A 24213-nucleotide genomic window follows, 5' to 3' on the forward strand; every position below is an offset into this window, starting at 1 on the left:
TGGACTCGAGTGGTTTCAATGGTCGGCGGGGGGCTTTGGACAGAAGAGAGCTCCATCTTGCCCATCTCTTGATTGGGGGGGGGGGATATGAGAAGGAGTCTCGCTGTGGCCATTCAAGGCCTTGCTCGGGCTTGGTTCATGTCACGCACCTGAGGTGAGCGTTGGGGGCACTAGTTCTGGAGAGTAGCTCACAGGTGGGGAGCTCAGAATGGTTGTTAAATCTAGGTCCCCCATCAAAAACTCTATGATTTGACGCGACAACAGCCGCCGATAAACCTCTAGAGTGTCCGGGTCATTCCGGAAGACGCTGCACGAGACAAAGGAACCATTAGCGCGATATAGAGGCACCTCGAGCTTGCGCCTCACCTTGCGTTAGAAAAATCAAAAGTTTTAAACCACTCTATAAATAAAACCCCATGCTCAGAATCAGATAGAGAGATCTAGAAAGGCATAGAAAGAGACGGCGAGATTGAGAGATACATAAAGAAAGAAAGAAACTGAGAGAAAGCGGGAAAAAAGAGATCGAGAGAGAGAAGGACAGCCACCGCGAGAGTAAGTAAACCGAGATAGAAAGATAAAACGAAAAGAGAGAAAGAGAGATTGCCTGAGAGAGAGAGCAAGGGAGACCGAGGGAGAAAAAGAGATATACGGAGTGTGGGAAAGTGCGAGAGAGCGAGAGAGCGAGAGAGTGATTGACAGAGAGAGGAAGAAAAAGAGACCGAGAGAGAGAGAAATAGAGCGAGAGAAAGAATAACAGAGAGAGAGGGAGAAAGACAGACCGCGAGAGAGAAAGATTGACCGCGGGAGGAGAAAAAGAGACCAAGAGAGAAAGGAGAGACCGGAAGAGAGAGAGAGACTTAGTAAACTGAGATAGAAAGAGAAAACGAGAAGAGAGAAAGAGAGGTTGCCTGAGAGAGAGAGAGCAAGCGAGAGCGAGAGAATGATTGACAGAGAGAGGAAGAAAGGCAGACTGAGAGAGAAAGAAATGGAGCGAGCGAAAGAATAAAAGAGAGAGGGAGAAAGACAGACCGCGAGAGGGTGAAAAGAGACCGAGAGAGAAAGGAGGGACCGGAAGAGAGAGAGAGTAAGTAAACCGAGATAGAAAGAGAAAACGAAAAGAGAAAGAGAGGTTGCCTGAGAGAGAGGGCGAACCATTGGCAAATAGTTGGGGGGGATTTTTTTTAGGGTTAATAGCACGGTATGTCCCAAACTTTTTCAAAAATCTGAGATATAACCTAAACTTTTTTTTGGCACGGTATATCCCAAACTCTCTAAGTCGACGCCGACATATCCCGGTGATGATGTGAAATCCATTGTGGCTACCAGGTGGATTTCCGGCAAGATTTTGACCTGGCGGAATCCACTTGGCAGCCACGATGGATTTCCACGTCATAATGGGGATTCCACTGCCAGGTGTTTTCCAGTAAGAGAGAGAGGCATTCTAGAGAGAGAAGGAGAGAGAGAGGCATTCTAGAGAGAGAAGGAGAGAGAGAGGCATTCTAGAGAGAGAAAGAGAGGCATTCTAGAGAGAGAGAAAGGGAGACGAAGCGGCCATGGCATCCATGGCGTCGGCCCATGAACGCTCACCCCAAGCTCGACCCAGTCACCAAGGAGCTCTTCTCCCTCGGATACGACGTCGTCTGCAAACCCTACCTCCGTTATTTCTGGTTCTCGCTTGACGGGAAGATGTCTACCAGCAGATCGTTTTTGAACTGAAAGAGATGGTCCGCGGCGGGTCCCCTGTCGTATTCAACAAGACGAAGGTCTCAAGATTTGGGATTCTCCCTCGTTACGCGGAGGATGCGTCCGAGCTGAAGTGGGTTGACGTTCCCGGATGCTTCTGCTTCCACGTTTGGAATGCTTGGGAGGAGGTTGAGACGGGGGAAATCATCGTAGTCGGGTCTTGTATGACCCCCCCGGTCTCGGTGTTCAACGAGGGCACGGAGGGCCTGAGCAGCGTTCTGTCCGAAATCAGGCTATGAAAGAGAGTGAGTATAACGCAAACTTTCTCTCCCTTTCTCTCTCTCTCTATAGAACACCTCTCTCTCTCTAGAATGCCTCTCTTTCTCTCTCTAGAATGCCTCTCTCTCTCTCTCTCTCCTTATCTCTCTCTAGAATGCCTCTCTCTCTCTCTCTTATCAGAAAACACCTGGTAGTGAAATCCATTGTGGCTGCCAGGTGGATTCCGCCAGGTCAAAATCTGGCCGGAAATCCACCTGGCAGCAACGATGGATTTCACGTCATCACCGGGATATGTCGGCGTCGACTTAAAGAGTTTGGGATATACCGTGCCTAAAAAAAATTTAGGTTATATCTTAGATTTTTGAAAAATTTTGGGACATACCGTGCTATTAACCCTTTTTTTATTTTAGTTTTACAGTACCCTCTCTCTCCCCGCCCTCCCCTCTCGCCCTTATGCCTCTCCCGCCACCACCCCACCACAAACCTTTAGCAATCTCCCCTTCGCTAATAATACAGGTCATTCAAAAAGTAGTATGTCGGCGAACGAACATGAGCGTACTAAACATTAACACCGACATAGATTTAACATGTTTGTTTGTCGGTAGGGTTGGACATTTAGGACCGAGGACCAGTTGGACCGAACCAAACTGAGACCATAGGTCATCCATTTTAGGGTGGACCGATTTGTCAAACAGGTTTAGGTCCAAGGGTCAAACCAGATTGAAATTGGAAGTATATTATTTAATTTTTTTATAAAATTCTAAAAATATCAAATCCATATGTGGGCACCCACTTGATGTAGAGGATATTTAACATTACTTTGAATATAAAACTTTCTACTCTGACTTTGACATTGACTAGTTAACCCAACCAGACTGGACTGGCACGGATTGGACCGGGACCGAACAAGAACGGACAAGAACAGGACTGAAGTTTAGGTAAGGTTTAGTTTGCTAAAGCGCCGGATCGAAACGTGACCGTCAAACCCTATGTGTCGGCAAATACGGTTCTCTATCGGGTCTAGAGAGCGGATCCGAGACCCGGAATGAGAACCGAAAACTACTTCAATGCACTATAATTCCATATCGTCCCAGACATGGATGGTGGATGGGACGGGACAAATTTCATCCTGTTCGACGTCTGTCTTCAGTGTAGGGACATGGATCGGACGATTTTTTTGTCCATCAATACAAACTGTCCTGTCCATTCTTCCCGGGATGAATTTCCATCTCATACGGGGAAAAACCGTCCCGTCCCACGTCCAGGACGAAAAAAGAATCCGTTTTATATATTTAATATATTAAAGGTATGTTAAATTTTTTAACATATCGTAGGGACATGTACAACTACATTTGACCGGGTAAAAATACAGGGACTTTAATGCAAAATGTCACGAGGCCAAGTGGCTAGATCTCAACCGGTGGATGTGAATCCGACTGTCCATCATCCGAGACCTCAGGACGGGACGGTTTTTTCGTCCCACGGGACGAAAAATGTCACGTCCGGTTGTCCCCGGGAAGAATTTTTGACCGGATTTTCGTGCATTCTCTTGGACTGGACAACTTTTCCGTCATGGGATGGAAAAATCGTCCCGTCCGCGTCCCTGCGCTATATGACTGCATTAGTGTTCGCCCAACCTGTATCCGTCCGTCATCCTGTATTGCACAACCGATATCGGATATCCGGGAAAAAGTGGGATGGTTCCGCATATCGGATATTAGACGATATCCGTCTTTGATGGTTAGATGGATATCGGTACCGGTTACTGTAGGTAAAGGGACGCGACGAACACCGGATATCGGATATCGGTTTCCAATATCCGGATATCGGAAACCGATATCCACTTATTTTTTCTCATTCCACCGCGATCCCATATGGGAAAATTTTAAATTCTTTTGAAGTTTATATTTGCCTTAGCCGTCATATATGTAAATCTCATTGCGCGCGCCCACAGATGGTACGTATTGAATAAATTAGATATGTCCTTTTCACGTATTGTTGTCATATGTCGAAATTCGTATGTCAAAAATGCAACATATATGTGGGCCATAACTAATGTTAGAACGAAATTAATATAATGTAATTTGAAGAAAATAAAATTGCATAATATAATTAATACATTTAATAGATAATAGAAATAGTTTGTAAGAGGAATAATAAATCTGACGGTTTAATAATAAGGGGAGAGTGTATGATATTAGTGGAAGGGTTAGTTTAGACTTACAATTAATGTTTTAACGAAATTAATCTAATGTAATTTCAAGAAAACAAAACTTCATAATATAGTTAATACTTTTCATAGATAATAGAAATAGTTAGTAAGAGGAATAATAAATCTGACCGTTTAATAGTAAGGGGAGAGTGTATGATATTAGTGGAAGGGTTAGTTTAGACTTACAATTAATGTTTTAACGAAATTAATCTAATGTAATTTCAAGAAAAAAAAACTTCATAATATAGTTAATACTTTTCATAGATAATAGAAATAGTTAGTAAGAGGAATAATAAATCTGATGGTTTAATAATAAGGGGAGAGTGTAAAATATTTGTGGAAGGGTTATTTTAGACTTAAAATTAATGTCTTAACGAAATTAATATTAATGTAATTTTAAGAAAATAAAAGTGCATAATATAAATAATACTCTTAATAGATAATAGAAATAGTTAGTAAGAGGAATAATTAATCTGACGGTTTAATAATAAGGGGAGAGTGTAAAATATTTATGGAAGGGTTATTTTAGACTTAAAATTAATGTCTTAACGAAATTAATATTAATGTAATTTTAAGAAAATAAAAGTGCATAATATAAATAATACTCTTAATAGATAATAGAAATAGCTAGTAAGAGGAATAATAAATCTGACAGTTTAATAGTAAGGGGAGAGTGTACGATAATAGTGGAGGGGTTATTTGAGATTTATAATTAAGATATAGGAGGAAGGATACTAAGCTTAGCATGATATTGAATGATAATGATTATTCATTTTGAGTGATAGTAAGATTATATATAGGATAGGGTAGAGAAATATAGTTATGACGGATATAAAGAATTGTTAATTTTGATAAATTTAACAATTATTTCAGGAGAATTAAGTTCTAATTAAGTTCTAACTAAAGTTTTAATTAAGTTCTTCTCCACCATTAGGTGCCTCAATAAGTTTATTTAACCAATATTTATAATAAGTAATGAAGTGCAGATTTGAATTAGTTATTTTACTTGGACGTTAAAATGTGATTTATTAATTTTTGAAAGTTCAAGAACTTTTTTGGAAAATTTTGGAAAAAAAATTAATAAATTCTCCCTCACTTTGTGGTGCTTTAACATGGTTCGTGGAACCAATATTTATAATACTAAATAAAGTGCACATTTGAACTAAGTACAATACTTGTTTGATTAGGTGAAAATGTTTAATTTAGTGAAATTCAACAAACTTTCATGAGAATGTTGCAAAAATAAAAAAATGTAAAATTATATACATGGAGAAGTCTTAATTTTTTACAAAATTCACTAAATATATAGGACGTAGGTGCAAAGTCTTAAACAAAGGAGGCTATGTCAAAAACACGCTCTTCCCCTAGGCATTAGACCACGGCTCTGTCAGAGGTTTGTACTTACTTGGTCGTCACCTGCGTAGCGAAAGTTAAGAAATAAAAAATAATGATTATGTAAAAAATGGGAAACATGTAGTTCATGAACTTGATGTGTACCTCTAGCACATGCGACCACACCATCTTACTCATCATCGCCATCTGAATCCAGCTCAATGTCAGTGTACCATCGTTTGTTGTCCGCATGGAGCCAACACTTCACAGTGATCTCTTGTACGTGACAATAGCATTGCCCACCAAGAACATGCGCTCGACATGAGCGTTAGTCGCACATACAAACAACAACTCCCTCGTAACGGCAGAAAGGGGAAACGCTTCGCCCCTGTGCTGGCCCACCATGATAGTGGAGTGAACACTCCCTCATTAGGCACAACCTCCGTTAGGTACTGGTTGAACTCGTCCCACGCCGACCTCGTTGCCGCACATGCCGATTGGACTTTTCGCATAATGCTCTAAAGCCAAGTGTCCAACTCTTTACCTCTTGCAGGTCCCTCTTCAACGTCCCCTCCCGGTCGATGCGACAGTGAGTCACATGGTAACAAGGACCGTACGTATGCAATGGTTGCCTCTCGAACGCCCGAACGGAGCATTGACCCTTTGTGGAATGGATCCATCAATGCCGCGGCGGTGATTGTCTCATTCGCCCACAAGATCTCTGCATACTGTGCAAGCTTCCAATGCATTGCCTTACACGCTTGCGCCATGTTTGAACGATCTGTTTCATGCAATCGTCGTACACCTGTGAAGAAATTTCCATCTTTGATTTGCTGGACCACTTTCTCCATGTGTTCTTTGAGGCCGTGTGTGAGGTATAGTACGTCACATATCGCCAGCGTCACTATCTTGCAAAAGTGGTCGATGGATACATCAAAACGATCAAGGATGCGAAAAAATTCTTTCACTAACTCCCACTCGTTCTTCAACATCTTTGTCGCCATCCCCTTCCGGCCAAAAGCCTTCGACACTTCATCAATTACATCCCGCTTCTTCACGGTGGCCGCTAGCATAGCTTAAGTGCTGCTCCATCAGGTCGGACAGTCTAAGATGACCATGATGGAGTCCTCAACTTCGGGGTCATCTTCGCATGCCTTCACATAAATTTCTCTCTATTGTGTAGAGCTTCGAATACTGTGCACTAGTGTACGCACCTTTGCAACTGCTTCACCCAAGCATAACGGTCAGCGTGCTCCGTCATGGTCATCGGATGTTGAGAAGATATCTCCAAGCTCGTTGTCCTGGTCGCTGTCGTAGTGCTATGCTGTCCTCGTCACGTCGCCCTCTTCGGGCTCCACAACTTGGGCTGAAGGAATACCAAAACTTTTTATTGCCGCTTGAACAAAAATGTTCAGAATGTGCGCGACACATGGGACGTGCCTTCTGGTGGTAAAGGTCGGGTTAATGTTCTTTATCTTCCTCGCCATCAAGGCCAACATCCTCTTATTCGCCGTGGCATTTTCAGTAGTCACGGCGTAGACCTGCATAAATATCGGTCACATGTAATTCACGAGTTTAGTTAGTAAGATAAAGTTTGCCGTTAAATGCTGACCTTCGGCCGTAGACAAAATTCTTCTAGAGCATGGAAAATGATGGCCGCCATGTTTTCCCCATCGTGCTTGCCGACGATTTCTCAGATGGCAAGTACCCGCTCTTGGTACACCCATTTATCATCCACCCAATGGATGGTGATGCCCAGTAGTCCGGTACCATTCTCAGCGGTCCACGCATCTATAGTGAGTGACACTCGGTCCACGTTCTCCCATAGATTCTTCACATCTTGTTTCATGCGACCATGCATTTGGATGGTCCACTGCTTAATGACCTTTGCACTTGGAGGATCCAAGTCGAGAAGTGTCGCGTAACGCCACATCTCCTTGAAGGCGACATTTTGAACAATGCTCCACAGTGAATCAGTCATGCATATCAACCGTGCAATGACATTCTTCGTTTCCTCCGGGCGTGTGCCCACTAATCGGCCCTTGTCGACCTGGCCTTCCCTGTTGTCTGCTTTACAATCTGTCCGATATACGTGGCTGATTAGGGTCTTCCGACACTTCGCCCTTGAGCTCCGCATGACAAGCTGGATGGCAAACTTTGAAATGCTGCCAAAAAATGTTGGTGCTTTTGTTGGCCTGCCGCTTTATCGCTTTTCTCTTATTATGCAAGTTCATCTCCCGACATAGTAAGCATGCGTAGTATCCATCTTCCATGTGTTCGAAGTAGTCAATAATTACTGACCGACTCGAACGAGGGTGACTCTGTACGGCATAACAAGTTCCCACATCCATACGTTTAGGACCTATGGCTCCCGACTCAGATCTGTCTTGGGTTGGGCCACTACCTCGAGGTGGGTTCATGTTTTTGGAGGCATAATTTGGTAAGCCGGATACTATGAATATAACCAATAAATTAAAAGAGCACTTAGGTAGAATGACAGAAGCGTGGAATTCACTGGGAGAGATTAACAGATGGGTGAATTCAAGAGGAGTTATGTAGAGTTAGTGAGTAAAAGAGAATTAGTAGGGAGGGAGAATTAGAGTGTAACAGAGGGTGAGAGAGATTTAGGGGTAATTAGAGAGTAGGAGATAATGTGAGGAATGAAGGACAATTAGAGAGTGGGGGAGAGTGAGAGGAGATAGGCAGAGTTAGTGAGTAAGGGAAAATGAGAGTAGGGAGGGAAATTAGTTGTTAAAAATTAAAAAGATGGGAGAGCAATAGAGACGGTAAACGAAGCAAAGGAGAAGTAGGGAGTGTGATAAAATGAGATGAATGAGGGAGAATTGGAGAGTGGGAGAGACTGAGAGGAGAGAGTCAGAATTTGATAGTGGGATAGAATGAGAGTGGGGATAGAGAATTAGAGGTAAAGAAGTTAAAAAGAAGAGAGAGTGATAGAGGAGAGTAGCGGAGAATGAGATGAGAGAGGAAGAAATAGAGAGTAGGAGAGGGTGAGGGAGAATGGGTGAGACTTAGAGAGAGGGAGAGAATGGGAGTAGAGGGTGGGAGACATTGCGAGGAGAGAGGGAGAAGAGAGAATTATAGAATAAGGGAGAATGAGAGAGAGAGAAGAGAGGAGAGAGTCAGAATTAGAGAGCAATAGAGGGTCAAAGAGAAGAGAGGGAGAGATGGAACTGTAAGTCAAAAAATTACAGAGCGTGAGGGAGAATGAGAGAGAGAGAGATAGAATTAGATTGTGAGAGAAAATGAGAGAGGGAGAGGGGGAATTATAGAGTAAGTTAGAATGAGGGAGAGAGAAGAGAGAATAATAGAGTAAGGGAGAATGAGAGAGAGAAGAGAGGAGAGAGGGAGAATTTGAGAGTAATAGAGGGTGAGAGAAAAGAGGGAGAGATGGAACTGCAAGTCAAAAAATTTCAGAGCGTGAGGGAGAATGAGAGAGAGAGAGAAAGAATTAGTGTAAGAGGAAATTAGAGAGGGAGAGGGAGAATTATAGATTACGGGAGAATGAGAGAGGGAGAAGAGATAATTATAGAGTAAGAGAGGGTGAGAGAGAATGATGGAGAATTTGAGGTAAAAATATGAAAATGTTACAGAGCTTGAGGGAGAATGAGAGAGAGAGAAAGAATTAGAGTGTAAGAGGAAATGAGAGAGGGAGAGGGAGAATTATAGAGTAAGTTAGAATGAGAGGGAGGGAGAATTATAGAGACTTATAGAGTAAGAGAGGGTGAGAGAGGAGGGAGAATTTGAGGTAAAAATATGAAAATGTTACAGAGCGTGAGGCAGAATGAGAGAGATAGAAGTAGATTGTAAGAGGAAATGAGAGAGGGAGAGGGAGAATAATAGAGTAAGTTAGAATGAGAGAGAGAGATTTATAGAGTAAGAGAGGGTGAGAGAGAATGAGGGAGAATTTGAGGTAAAGTATGAAAATGTTACAGAGCGTGAGGCAGAATGAGAGAGATAGATAGAATTGGATTGTAAGAGAAAATGAGAGAGGGAGATGGAGAATAACAGGGTAAGTTAGAATGAGAGAGAGAGAAGAGAGAATAATAAAGGGAGAATGAGAGAGGGAGAGGAGAGGAGAGAGGGAGAGGAGAGGAGAGAGGGAGAATTAGAGAGTAATAGAGGGTGAGAGAAGAGAGGGAGAGATGGAACTGTAAGTTAAAAAATTTCAGAGCTTGAGGGAGAATGAGAGAGAGAGGGAGAATTAGATAGTAAGAGAAAATGAAAGGAGGGGGAGAATTATAGAGTCAGTTAGAATGAGAGAGAGAGAAGCGAGGAGTGAGGGAGAATTAGAGAGTAATAAAGGGTGAGAGAAGAGAAGGAGAATGATTGAGATTGAGAGATAGAGTAAGGGAGAGAGAATGAGTGACAGAACATGAGAGATAATGAGTGATAGATGGAGAATTAGATTGTAAGAGAGAATGAGAGAAGGAAAGGGAGAATTATAGAGTAAGGGAGAATGATCAAGAGAGAAGAGAGGGGCGATGGACAATTGGAGACTGGAGAGTAAGAGAGAATGAGAGGAGAGGAGACTTAGAGGTAAAGCAGCGAAAAAGAATCAGAGAGTTAGAATAAGAGACAAAAAATCGTAGCAGAATCAGCGAATAAATGAAATAACTTCTTTAATTATCTCTGCAAATAACATCTTTTAATTTCACTATAGCATTGGGATGCAATGCTATAGTCATTTTAACTACAATTTGACTGCTGAGCGGATGAATTAGGAACATAAAACAAAGAAACGAGTCTTAAACGACATAGTCTAAGATTAAAACCGACGAAAAATACGAGTCTTAAACGGACGAAAACGCTGGAACGTACCCGTGTAGTGTTCGCCCAACGATTATGCTGATGCCACTGTCCGTCGACGCCGCCGTCCACCGTCCGCCTACCGCCGTCCACTTATTCTGCCGTCCGCTACCTTCAGCTGATCAGCTCTCTTTCCCTCTTTCGTATATTTTTGATTCAAAGTTTTGAATAAAAAATACACGAAAATTATTAACTAATTAATTTAATGAAATTCGATGTGGATAGCGAAAACCGATATCCACACCCGATATCCGGTACCGTCATCCTTCCCCCTCAGACAGAGATGGATGCCGACATCGAGACGGATGTTGGTATCGGATATCGGCACTGTAGCAACCGATATCCGATGTCCGGATATCGAGAAAAATGGATATCAATAATTCCCTTTCTGATATCCGATACAGCATCCGTCCCGATACCGGCATCCTGTACCGGTGTCGGTACGGGCGAACACTCAATGCACTCTCCTTTCGGCAGTTAGTGAGGGATGGGAGTTTTAATATATTAAAGGTATGTTAAAATTTTTAACATGTCGTAGGGACACGTGCAATTACATTTAACCTCGTAAAAATACAAGGACTTTAATGCAAAATGTCACGAGGCCAGGTGGCTAGATCTCAACCGGTGGATGTGAATCCGACCGTCCATCGTCCGGGACCTCAGGACGGGACGGTTTTCTCTTCCCACGGGTCGAAAACCGTCCCGTTCTGTCGTCCCCGGGACGAATTTTCCGTTCTGGGACGGAAAAATCGTCCCGTCCGCGTCCCTGCACTATATGAATGCACTCTCCTTTCGGCAGTTAGTGAGACGTTTGCCGAAGCAGGAATGGAGGTGGAGAAATCTCCCGCGGTGGAGGAAGACGAAGAAATTGTACAGTTGGATGAGTTTTTCTTCGTGAATCGCGAGTGCGTGAGTCTAATTTCTTGTTTATCTCGAACAATCTTCGCTGAAGCTGTGCGATTTTTGCTACGCAGCTACAAGATCACATCGTTCACGTTCGGATCCTACGTTATCGAGGTGCTCTGCCTGCATTCTGCTTCCAGTATGTGTCCGACTCTAGAACTATTTATATTATTCTGTCTTGCTCCTTATGCCTTTGGTTTCTCTCGATTTAAATTTTACTGCTTTTGCGTCGTCACTTTCGGATGATTTTCGTAAAAAATTGCCGAGCTGGTCGAAAGGCATGTACAGGCGTGAATAAGATATTAATTTTGTTCGATAATGCGGGTTCTGTTATCCTTCAGTTAATTCTGAATTTTGTCGAAAATTTTGTCAGTTGACCCTCGGTTGATAATACCGTATTTAGGTATACCATTAATCGGATGACCACAGCTTTTGCTATGAATAGATTTTTCTCGTAATGCGCCATTGTCCTTTTTAAAACGTGGATTCTTGAAATGAGTCGTATTATATGTACTGTTCTTGTAACATCAGTATCTACAAAAATTCTTCGCAGTTTAAGGTGTAGTATAACTACCATAGTCTGTTATGATGCTTGGTTGTAACTGGCAAAATGCGGATTAATCAAAATAATGATCAAGCAATGTAGAATTCCATAAAAAATGAGTAATCACTATCAATGTGTGGACGATTCAAGAAAAGAAGAACAGACAAATATGACCAATAGTTATAGCTGAGTAAGATACAAAAAATATTTCGTTGTGTGGATATGCTATTCTGCAAAGGCCCTCAGGCATTGAAAGCCAGTCGAGGATGACTCTTACCTCAAGATTTGAGTCTGGGATTTCTCTTCCTTTCCCCATTGATCTCTATCCACTTTATAGGGATGCACACACTTAATTATAACGGTACTATTGGGTTCACAGTTAAACATGTTCCACAGGTCAGTAGATTGTCATTGTAAGACCTCCCATAATTTGCAGCACAATTTTATCTTAGTTTTATCTCGAAATCTACCATTCTGTTTTAAGCATCATATTAAGGTGATATGCTGTGGCAACATAAAGGTATTTATTTTCAGAATTTTACATGTGCTTTTGTGAAGAAGAGTACATTAAAGTTTTGTTTTATTTCTACAAATTAACCTGCACAATTATTCTTGTGCTTTGAGACACTGGAGGAGAGGAGGCAGGCGATGAGAGGAGCCCGCTATCATGGGAGCCAAGAATCTGCCTTGAATAGTCTAATAAGCTATTATTTTACACAAAACATTGTATATGGAATGTGACTTTACTGCTGCTGTGTGACACCCCATCTATCTTCCAAAGAAGTAATCCATTGCCAGTTGGAGGTTTTGCACTGGTTGGAGGAAAACAACCTAGATAACATGTTGATGAACTGACACCCCTTCTGAACTGATATGGTTTGATGATGTGGCTCTCCTCTGGCACACAATTGGCCGTTCCTTGGCACAAATTAGGGGGAGTATTGATAAGATACCACGCCAGGTTTATGAGAAAGATTGTCCCGGTAAGTAATCCCTATTTCAGGCACTGATTTTGCACTGGTAAAGTCAGCCAAGACTAAAATCGTGAGTTTCTGTCTCCTCGACCCTTCTTCCTCCTTCACAGTTGCTTTACCTCTCTCCCACTTTGACAATCTGGATAATCTTACCTGCACATCACCACCATCTCCCCGGTACCTCGTGAAGCTCTTATAAGGGGCACCTTCTTCATCTTTTCTCTTATTTCCATAACTTCCTAAGCTCTCCTTCTCAGACAGTTGCTTAGGACTTCTTAGATTTTATTAAATTTTATTTTGTGAAATTCGTGGGAGCGTTGGTTAAATATCAATACAACCAGGGGGTCATATCAGAAACCCACCGCTCTGGGTGTCAGGCGATGAGTAGAAAACCGAATTTGCTTTGACAAATTGGTTCCCTGCCCTTATAGGACCAAGGATTCAAAAGACAAAATTACATTAGGAACCCTCATCTCCAAACATTATTTTAGGACATACCATTTTTTATTAAGTGGGCATTATAGACAACCAGAAATACTTTATTTATCCCTTTGTTGAGTATTCTAATATTTTCTTTATTGGCAGCCGATTATGACCTCACAGGCCAGTTGGTGTGGCCAGGAGCTGTTCTTCTAAACAACTATTTGTGCAAGAACGAAGGCATCCTAAATGAGCGTTCAGTAATTGAACTTGGCTCTGGCGTAGGCAAGTCAGGGTTGTCTGTTTTCAATTACGGCTTATCAGATAAGTTATCTTTTTGGCTTTTATTTCAGGAATTACTGGCATACTTTGTAGCAAATTCTGCAGGGAGATTGTATTAACTGACCACAATGATGAAGTTTTGGAGGCAAGTTACTGAGAATAACTCCTTTGTTATTTTTGCATTTTATACTTATCAATTAATAATGGTTTACGAAGTACGTTCTACTATAATGACCTATGCATTATAATTAAGATACTGATGTTCATGGAGAAGGCATATTTTTAACAGAGAAGAGAAGTAATAAAGGAGGAAGATGGCATTAAGGAAAGAAATAATTTTAAAAAATTCAATATAATCCTAATAAACGAAGTGAAACCAAGTCCAGTACACTTCTTCTCTATCATGGGCTCTTCTTCCCAACAATCAGTCCATTGTCATAAAAATTAAGTCACCTCGGGCAAGGGTGGAGGGGGTGCACGGTGGTTGGTTGGGGAATGGAATGGGGTGGCAGCAGGGAAGGCAGGCTCGTAGGGCAGGGCGGAGGACAAGTCTGTTATCCAAATTGGATATTGGAACCATTCACTGGTATCCATATCTGGAACAGTACCAGACAGTGACACCCAGGTTCCCCAAAATTTTGGTTCTTTTAATGGAAATTGTAATTTGATGAGTTGTTTTGTGTGATGTTCTATAATTCCCAAGGTTTACTGAGACGATCCCTGGTTCAATTTTTTTTTTGAAACTACAGATATTGAAGAAAAACATTGAGCTTCAGGAATCATCTTCGGGGCCTAATGCTGTATCTGGTAACGTCTCCTGAAAAATACTTGTAGCACTATTTTCTACTACAAAAAACTTTATGTTCGGCAACAAGGAGATTAAAGATGTTATCGCCATCTTATCGAATGAAAGAGTGTCAAATTTCTTCTATTCGAGGATGGATTAGTAAGAAATATATTTTTAACTCTGAAATCAAGTTAATATTTTCTTACTAAGCTGAATATCAGTGCAGCGATGACCAGATGTCTATGGTGCTTGTGGACTTGATTGTAAACAGAATTATTTTTCTTCCAAAGCTGAATATCAGTGCAGCAATCATCAAACTCTAAACCTGTCCTTTATCCTCGTAGTATTAAAGGCAGAGAAGTTGGAGTGGGGAAACTCTGAGCAAACTGCATTGATCCTCGAAAAATACGCAGCTGGTTTTGATTTAATCCTTGGAGCTGATATTTATATCCTTTTGTCTCAAATCCTATCTTTATTTCTCTTCTGATGTCAGTTTTTGTTGAAAGATGTTCCTTTGCATCCCCTGACTGTATGCAAGTTTTCAGCAGTTTAATATTCCTCTGCTTTTTTCAACTGTAAAAATGGTCCTCGAAAGAAGTCAACCAGAATGCAGATTCATCCTCGCATACATGTCCCGAGTTAAAAGGTTGGTTATGTTTCTCTTGCCCTATAAGGTTTAAATTAATTGTATTTTGCAAACCCAGTGTGTTGGGAAGAATCTGTTCCTCCAATCTAGCTTTTTTTTACGTTTGGAACTTTGTTTTGAAATTGTATCATTACTATTCATATGTTTATTATTTGCTTCCATTTCATGTGAACTTATTTTCATTCCACCTGATCCCACGCTGAAGTTACTGTCAGATGTGAGGATTTTAGCAGAAGTTTTTATGTCCTCAAACTTAAGGCGATTGCATGCTTGTTTCTGTCTTCTTTTACTTGCACAATCTTTTTTGTAATTACTCAATTTTTTTCCGGATCAGAGATTCCTTACTAGGCTTAGAGCACTTCCTTTAGTAAAGGCTTTTACTGTTGGTTGACCAAAACGAGGATCCCACATTGCATAAACAATGGGTCTTACATATAACTGGTCCTTTCCCTTAACTGAAAGTTTCCTGGACAAGCTACGTGAAACAAATTTCTGGACGTCCACAGAAAGATTACTGTTAACTGACCAAAGTGAGAAGCAAAAATGTTGTAATCTGCAAGCGCGGCCTTAACCAAACACTTTGAAAAGCACTTCAGCAGGTCCTATCAGAGGAGGAGGTTCAGGTATATGGGAAAAGAGACAGCACACACGGATTAGTGGGCTGCCTATGGTTATAAATGACACTGCGATAGAAAAAGTGGTTGTTAAGACACTGAATAGATCTTAAAGTTTCCGAGAATTGGAGTAGAAATCTCGGTCGAGTGCCGAATGATCGATGGTGAATCAACTCGAATTGGCAGTAACTAGTATGAATCTGAATAGTCCCACCGTAAGAATCAACAAGACTCAATCCTCACGATTGTCCATGATAGAACCAAGAGAGGGAAGGAACGAAGTAGAATAAACTGCCCCGGGTGTTGAGGACGCCAAGTTGATCGTTGACACCAAGGCTTTCATCCTTTCTTGATATTTTTTCAGTTTTAATCATAGTTTCTTACCATTAACCACTCAATTGTCAGAATAAATTTATTTCAGTTTAGTGATACTTAACAGGATGTACTGTTCAACTCGAAGAATTGCCAGAAGAACAAGATTCTTTAAATATAACTCAATATTTTTTGCGCACCTTGGAGATTACTGATTTTTAATGGGCTCGTTATATTCAATTTTGTGCAGCATTGACGAGATGGTAGTAAGTCAGGCTAGGAAGCTGGGAATGAAGGTGATCGAGGTACCTGAGACGAGAACAGTGATCAGTAATCTCCAAGGTGTCATCTTCGAGATCTCCCTTCCCTGAATGGAGCCAAATTTTGTAAGTCTAGGTTTTAAGATATTGACTCTTTCATGCAGTTGTCATCTCCTCACTTATTAAATTAATGTATTAGCAAGTATTTTAGAACCCAGATATAAGCACACAAAACAGTCATTTAATCCACTGTAAAGCATGATTGGGCCGGGTGAGGGTGAATATATATCTGCATATATCTGATCATTTTTATGATCTCAGGAGAGATTTCAAAATATGGGCTTTCCAATCAGATTTAATCAGGTATGTCTAAACATGCAGAGAAATAAAGTATTTTTTTACCTTGTCTAGCTTTCTTTATTCACCTACTCTCTATAGCTAAATAACCAAATTTTGTAGGAACAAATTATTGAATTTTGTCAAAATACAGAAACTAAAGAAAAAAAAGTTTACCCTTTACAATTCAGATTATGTCAATTGTAGTATGTACACTATTTTTACCAAGAGACATAGAAATCCACTAGAGATATTGAAATGTAGATAGGTGGGTATGTACATATATATATTAGTACATTGATATGAGTATCTATATTCTTTACATATATATTATACTGGGTCATAGGTAGGTAGATATATCAATAAATTGGTTCTTAATTAGATAGAAGTTTTCTCTAATAGATATGTCTATCTATTTATGTAAACTTGATGAAGACAGAAAGAAATGTACATACGGATCTATAGAGAAATATGGATATGTTTAAAATAAATAAATGTAGATATATCAGATCATTGCTACCATGATGGGTAGGTAAGTATGGTGACAGAGATGCAAAAAGGTTAGTATGTAGGATGTTAGCTAGATTATTTGGAACATACATAATGAAACATATAGCTAGGCTTGATAGGTATCTTTATTTATATTTATAGATGCATTGTTCAAATCATAGACAAATAGGTAGAAATGTGCATATTGATGCTTAAATAGATATTTATATAAAGCTACACTTATACATAGATATATCACCACATATTCGTACGTATATATATATATATATACATAAGATCAATCCATACGCGGACACATATATAGGATGTTAGATGACTAGAAAAAGTAGGTAGGAATCTAACTGTATACATATTAATATACCAGAATCAGGATAAAAATGTTATCTAAGATTCTTATGAGCAAGAAAATTTATAAATTTTCCTTAAAACAGAGTAGATCAATCCTCAAGGATCATGTAATGAGATAGTAAAATTTTAGTTACTAAATATAGTTGTAATTTTATATGGGATGAAATTTAAGTAAATCTAAGAAAAATATCCAGAACTTATAGATTATGTTTGAGAATATTACATATTTTGCTCTAGGCATACCAATTAAATTTAATTCCTTACACATTGTTCTAGTATTGCCAGATGATAGTAAGTAGAAGTGGGTAGTGGGTGTGGGCAGTCTGAACAGATTGGAGGGAAGGGGAACAGTTTGTGAATTGCAGTCATTCATTGCAGTAGAAATGGATTGTGGACATGCACCAGCAAGTGACAGAGATGGCAATCGTATGTATAAAGGTGAGGAACTACGATATCCATTTATAAGATAACTGATAATCTCAACTCTAAGGTTTTAATTCATCGTTGGTGATTGAGATTACTCAAAAAATATATATCAGTATTTACCTATGAATATTTAGCTAGTGACGAGTATGGATCTTCTATATAGGGAACGATAATAAAGGATTTAATATTCTTACTATACTGTTTATTGATATGAGAATAAATAAAGATAAGAATTTAATAGGCAAGATAGTGATATCGAGTAGAATAATGCGAAGTTTTATGTGAGTGTGGTATAAAATGTCCTGGAGATAAGAATCAGCGAGCAAATGAATGGCATGATGATAGAAAGACGAGATTATGGGGATGTAAGGAGGTGCTGTGATAGTGAAAGAAGGTGATACTAAAATTTTAGTAAGCTAACAGCGATGTCGGGAAAGAGCAATGTAAGGTGAAGATGCTTCCCTTAGATCCGTATGTTTGGCTAGGAGCATGGCCATTTACCAGTACCGGTAAGCTCTCCCTCTTCTTTAATGTTTCTTCCCACACATCCAAGACACTAAGAACACACTTGATGGATCTCAAAACTCACTATCTTTCAATCAGACCACATGAGTAGGAAGCAAGTTCAAAATGAATTTCACAATGATCTAGCCTCTATTTATATATCAGATGGTATGGATGGAAAGAGGATTGGGAGACAAAGCAACTCTAAAAATTTCAGCTCAATCGGAGTAGTGGATCGTCAGATACAGCAGTTTGAATTCTAAGCAATCCTAGCCCTTATTTTTTCTCTATCATCATCATTGGCGCTAACGCTTCCTCTTTTTTGTTTTTGGTTGAACTGTTAAATCTTTGAGATTCCTCGTCACATCGTCTTTCACGCTTAACACTTTTGGAGCTGCCAGGTGTACCTAGAGAGAAAAAAGGCAACATAGAGTCCCAAAGGAATAAAATTAAATAAATAATTAAAACCGCGTGTCATGTGGCAGCGCGTCAGCATGTGCCATGTCATCACTGTTAATCAGAAAATGACACATTCATGCCATGTGTACACATGCATGCCACATGTACACATGGTGACATGCGTCATATGACACGTTAGAGGAGCTGTCATTGTTGACCAGTCAAAAGAAAAAGGAAAAACCATTTGAATGTTTGCTTCTTGGTCTCCGTGCGCCTTGCGCTAGAAAAAAGGTGAGAAGTTATTCTTTAATTTTAAATGCCATTATGGCATCGCTTTTCGCAATGCCTTAATGGCGTAACTTAATGATTGGGTGACACAAATCAGTATCTCAACTTTGATTGGTAACTGTTCGACCAATGTAACGGCGAATTGTGGAGTTGCAAATATAGGTCCGAGACGCAGACGGGACGGTTTTTTCATCCCGGATGCAAAAACCGTCTCATCCGGGGGCACAGACAAATTCCGGGATGAAAATTTTTCAGAAGAACGGACGGACAGGATGTTTTTGGTCCCATAGGATGAAAAAACTGTCAGTCCGGAATACTCGGATTGCGGACGGACGAAAGGTGAACGAATTATTAATTAATATATTTGAGAAAATTCACATAAATTTATTTGATTACATTTGAAAAAGTGGAAAACTTGAAATTTAATCCCTCATTAATTAGGAATAAAATTATCTTTCATACATGCAGTTATAATCATATTGTAGTAGTTAGTTGCAATAAATGAGTACTTTAACAGGGTAAAATTTGATTTTCACATTCCCTTTATCCTTTGATTAATTTCCCGAAGAATGCAATAAATCTTTTGAGAGATGTAAAAAAATTATTATTTAAACCCCACCATTTCAAAACCCTATTTATTACAGTGGTGTCTTTTTACAAGTTAGTTATTGAAATGTTTGTAATACTTAATTTGCAAAAATTCAATTGATTTTTACATAGTAGAAATTTGAATATAAAAATCATTAGTTAAATTCCAGATGAATGTAGATAGTTCATTATTTGATCCCCAACTTTTTCAATCTAATGAAATAGTGTTTGAAGAAGTCCTTTACAATTTAGAAAGATGGGTATTCCATCATGGAATCCCATGCTTAAATATGTCACATGGTGTGCATAATTGATCAGATTTTTTAAGTACTCTTATATCCATCTTTAATTGAGATGGATATGTTACAATAGAAAAGTTCATATACTTCTTACAACCACCCTTTGAAATGTCCATTGGAGTTAAAAGGATAGCACATGAAACTAAAATGGAAAAAAAATTCAGAGTAGAGCCAGACGTGGGCATGTGACGTTCATCCATCACATCAAAGGTGAACCAACAAAGAAGGCAGCATTTTTTCAGAATCTGAGACAGAATACTGATGCAGATTTCATGCAGCCGTCCATCCAAATCGCTCAAAATCACCTTCACTTTGGTGTAGAATGATGGTGTTGAGATGGCTGTCTCACCTCTCGCCTTTTTAGGCAGTCCACACTGAAATCAGATCAATGTCAAAAGGAGAAAAACTAAAATTGTTAATGGAAAAATGAATTTTGAATGTCATCAATGGGTAAGTTACCCATTGATATATGCAAATTGCAACCATTGTAAATGGTTGACTTGCATTTTTTTTAATGTCTCAAAGAAACTGTTTATTTCCAGAGATACGGTCACATTTTCCGACATGAATCTGTCATCGACCAAAAGGAGAAAAAATTATCAAATCTGCAGCAATAACACAACATATGAATGGCATAAGAGGAAGAGAGTGGGGACTTGAGAAAGAAAGTTGGGGATACAAAAAACATTATTGAGACGGAAATTTCATACAAATGAGATGGTCTGAATAGCTTCAATAAAGAGTTGAAATGTTCAATTCTTTCAGTTAAAAAATGAGATGTTTGCTTCTGTTTTTTAGGGGGTGAGGCACCTGTATGAGGGGCATTTACGTCCTTTCCTTCTAAGGCATCATGCCAGCCTTGACAGGCATTTGAAGCTTGTTTCTCACAAGATGGTGAGTACCCACTAACTATATGATCTCGTTGCTTGCCAGAAAACATCAAAGATGAGCGGAATTAAAAAAGTAAATTAGGGGCCAATTCTTCATTAATGGGATGAAATTATTAGTCAATATTTCCTTTTTTCATGGGACTTTCAAGAAAAGCCTGTTTCACGCCACCAGCAGGAGATTTCCTTCTTGGAAAAAGTGATCATGAAGTGTGAGTTACATTCAGATTTCTTTTATAATGGTGATCCACAATTCGTTCCCAGCTCTTTCATCTTCTCCCTATTTCATTCCTCCTTGACCAGCCGCCAGAGCACTAAAGGCTATCACCCATACGGGGTGTTAGGTAGAGGCCCCACCAGAGCAAACAGATAAAGCTCCACTTGAGAGCTAACTTCCTCTTGCTGATATTAAATTTCATGAGAGAGTTTATAATGTAATCACATTGGGAGAAGTTGTTTGACAATCAGATCAGCGCACCGCACTTGTCACCGCACTCGGTGTCCTCTACGGTGAGGAGGGAGAGCAGGGTCCCCTAAAGGGATTCGATTAAAAATGTTCAATTTTTTCAGTTAAAAAATGAATGAATGGGTCTGTTAACACAACCACAACCAAAGGGGAGATATATTTAGAAATTGGAAAATAAATCTTTACCTCTGAAACTGGATACCTAGAGCATATGAAATCTTGGACTCAAGTTTGAAAAATTCTTAAAAGTGAGATTTAACAAGAAATTTGGCTTTGCATCATAAAAAATTATTTTCAAAATACAAAGCACAATGTAATTTTGACACTCCAGGTAAAAAGAAGGTGAGTCAACCATTTTCCGTCAAAGAGGTCTACAATAATTTTCAGATAAGAAAAGGAGTCCTATAATTTCATTTGGGAGACAATCATTTGACAAATGATTTCCTCAGAAAGAATCAAAATCTCAGAGCAAAAAAAAATTCTAAATTAGGGAAGTGAAGATAAGAGAAAAATTCAAAATTGCAGATTTTAAATAGAAATTTCTAAATTCACATTAGAAACAAAATTTTGAGAAATTAAGATCAGAGCTACGGAAAATAAATTCAAAGTAACACATCAGAGAGAGATTCTTTGCATTCCAGGTGGAAGACAAATATATGCATTCCCATATAGGGAAAGGTGGAAAAAAGCGGCAAGGATGGGGTACTAGCACAACTTACAGTAAGCATTACAACGTAGAAGCAATGTAAACCCATCCACCGCCTTCCTGCTTTTACCCTCTTACGATGTTACGTGGAAAGGAGAGAGTTAAGAAAAAGAAGCATGCTCAAGCAAAGGTCTGAAAGCGATATAACATAACTCACCATTTCAAAAGCTTGCGTCATCGACAGAGTCATCATTGGAGTCAGACGGGTACTGGTCTACGCGATGGAACCATGCATGAAGCATCATCAGCATCTCAATGCTCTCTAAATCTAGGCGTGATCTTCGATACGTGGTGATGCCTCGACCAACTGAAAGAAGCAGCTCACCCGGTGCACTGGTCGGGCTTACGGCAGGAAATTGGGACGCATTTTTTGCCAAGTTTGGAAGTATCAAGTTCCGACGTCCTTCCACCAGCTTAGTGGATTATCTTTCTCCTCACAACACAGGATGTTCAGATACTTATCGAGCTCCTATCTAGGCGTTGAGCGTGGTCGCTGACACTTGCACGGACGTGTATGTTGTCGCTTGGAGGATACATATTGTTGCGGTTGACGTCTTTCAGATGGTTTGCCCTGCTCCGAATCACATCCAGTTGCATTTGTATCACACACAGTCTAAAAGATCGCCAGGATAGGAAAGCACGTCTTGGCGATATGACGGACCCACAATGTCTATTTTGGAGAATGGATCCAATGTCGCTGCCGTCACCACAATATGATTGCCCCAAAGTACTGTTGCCTACTGCATCAACTTGTTATTCATAGCACTACAAGCCGAGCGCAACACATCCCTCTGCTCAGCATCCAAGGCTACCCCAGCACTGTACATAGCCTCCTCAAGTTGAGTCTTAAGCTCCACGATCAATGATGTTACCTCAGTTATTGGCAATTTCTTCGCCAAACACATAGTCAGAACCTTGGCATAGTGGGCCAAGGATACACAAATATTCATCAATCAACTCCTAGTCCTCCTGACTTAGGGCATAATCTTTAGTCGATGTCGAAAGGAACCTCACGGCCATATGGTCCAGTACCTCTCTCTTGGCAAGAGTGTGCTCTAACATAATGAACGTGGAGTTCCAACGCATTGGGCAGTCAACCTTTATCTTGATCGAGTTTGGGAGCTCAAAAATTTTGCACATATCAACATATTTCTCCATTTGTTGCGTGGATCCCTGAATAGCGTTGACGATGACTCTCACACGTGAAAAAACTATTCCCAAAGGAGCAGTTGTCGTTGTAGTATATTCGTTGACTTGTGATTCAGTTGGTTCATCCTTGTCTAATGCTGCATATGTGTGAAACTCTTGGACTTGTAGCGTACTACTTCCTGGTGCGTCAGGATTACAAATGATATTCAGTCCGACCTGGACTATGAGGTTGAGTACATGGACAACACATGGTGTGTGTCGATCCATAGTGAATTGTGGGTTTACGGTCTTCAGTTGATTTACAATAGAGGCCATCATCAATCTGTTGTTAGGCACATTGTCCGTGGTGATGGCACAAAGCTTCGACTTGATGCCATATTCATATGCAACTTCCACAATGATCCTCGCCAAGTTGGTGCCGCACTGGGATCCCTTGATCCGTCGAATAGCAAGGAGTAGCTCACAGAGCTTCCAGTAGGCGTCAATCAAGTGGGCAGTGACAACTAAAAGGGCGAGGTTATTTTGTAATGTCCAAGCATCCACGGTAAGAGAAACACTGTGAACGCCAGAAAACATCTCTATTAATTTCCCTTGGACTTCTCTATACATGTTAGAAGCCGTTGCTTTGACCGCATCGGACCAGGAATGTCCCCAACCACTTGTTTCCCGTAGAACCATAGTCTTCGAAACGACTTCTTCTTCACAAGTTGCCAAGGAAGATCGTTGTCACATATGACCCTGACAAACTCCCCCTTCGTACGCTCCACATTGATGCCGCGTAAGTACACCTTATGGGATAGTAAGTCGTAATGGGTTAGACTTCTCTGCTTCGTCTAGACTCCCTTGAGTTCATCATGAAATTTACGATGTACTTTCTCTAGATGCCTCCAAAATACATTTTTGCTCTTATCTTTATTCTGCTTGATGATGACCTTATGGGTGGGGTTTTGTGCTTGATAAAGCGTAAACTGGTACTCGTCTGGGCCAACTTCAACAAATCGATCAAAAACTTTAGACCGATTACGTCTTATGCTTTCGAGATGACACGTTGTCATCAACCTCAACGGGATAGCATTCCGCGGACAATGACGGCGTAGCCCTAGCTGTTGATTTTGGAGTTGTTGCAAATGTGGACTCCATATCTCTATCAAAATTGTTCACAATATGCATTCATTCTTACGAAATGTGTGACATGCAATTTGCACGATGTATTAAAGTGATATTCAAATATA

General features: G+C 40.1%; 1 protein-coding gene across 1 annotated transcript; it reads left to right on the forward strand.

Annotated features, from left to right (window-relative positions):
- The first annotated feature begins 11143 nt into the window (after window positions 1-11143).
- Window positions 11144-16290, forward strand: LOC144706999 (Putative methyltransferase family protein). Its single transcript, XM_078580112.1, has 8 exons — window positions 11144-11238; window positions 11308-11375; window positions 13340-13459; window positions 13528-13601; window positions 14206-14263; window positions 14588-14689; window positions 14781-14889; window positions 16066-16290. The coding sequence occupies exons 1-8, from the start codon at window positions 11159-11161 to the stop codon at window positions 16184-16186; spliced, it is 732 nt and encodes a 243-aa protein (XP_078436238.1). The 5' UTR covers window positions 11144-11158; the 3' UTR covers window positions 16187-16290.
- The last annotated feature ends 7923 nt before the right edge of the window (window positions 16291-24213 follow it).

This window comes from Wolffia australiana, chromosome 8 (assembly GCF_029677425.1).
Source record: "Wolffia australiana isolate 7733 chromosome 8, ASM2967742v1".
In the NCBI taxonomy this organism is placed as follows: domain Eukaryota; kingdom Viridiplantae; phylum Streptophyta; class Magnoliopsida; order Alismatales; family Araceae; genus Wolffia; species Wolffia australiana.

Bases quoted from the DNA above. Each gene is read 5' to 3' on its own strand.
- LOC144706999 (XM_078580112.1), top strand. From the start codon at position 11,159: ATGGAGGTGGAGAAATCTCCCGCGGTGGAGGAAGACGAAGAAATTGTA. The intron at 11,376-13,339 runs GTATGTGTCCGA...CTTTATTGGCAG, and splicing joins CTGCCTGCATTCTGCTTCCA to CCGATTATGACCTCACAGGC. The intron at 14,890-16,065 runs GTTGGTTATGTT...AATTTTGTGCAG, and splicing joins TACATGTCCCGAGTTAAAAG to CATTGACGAGATGGTAGTAA.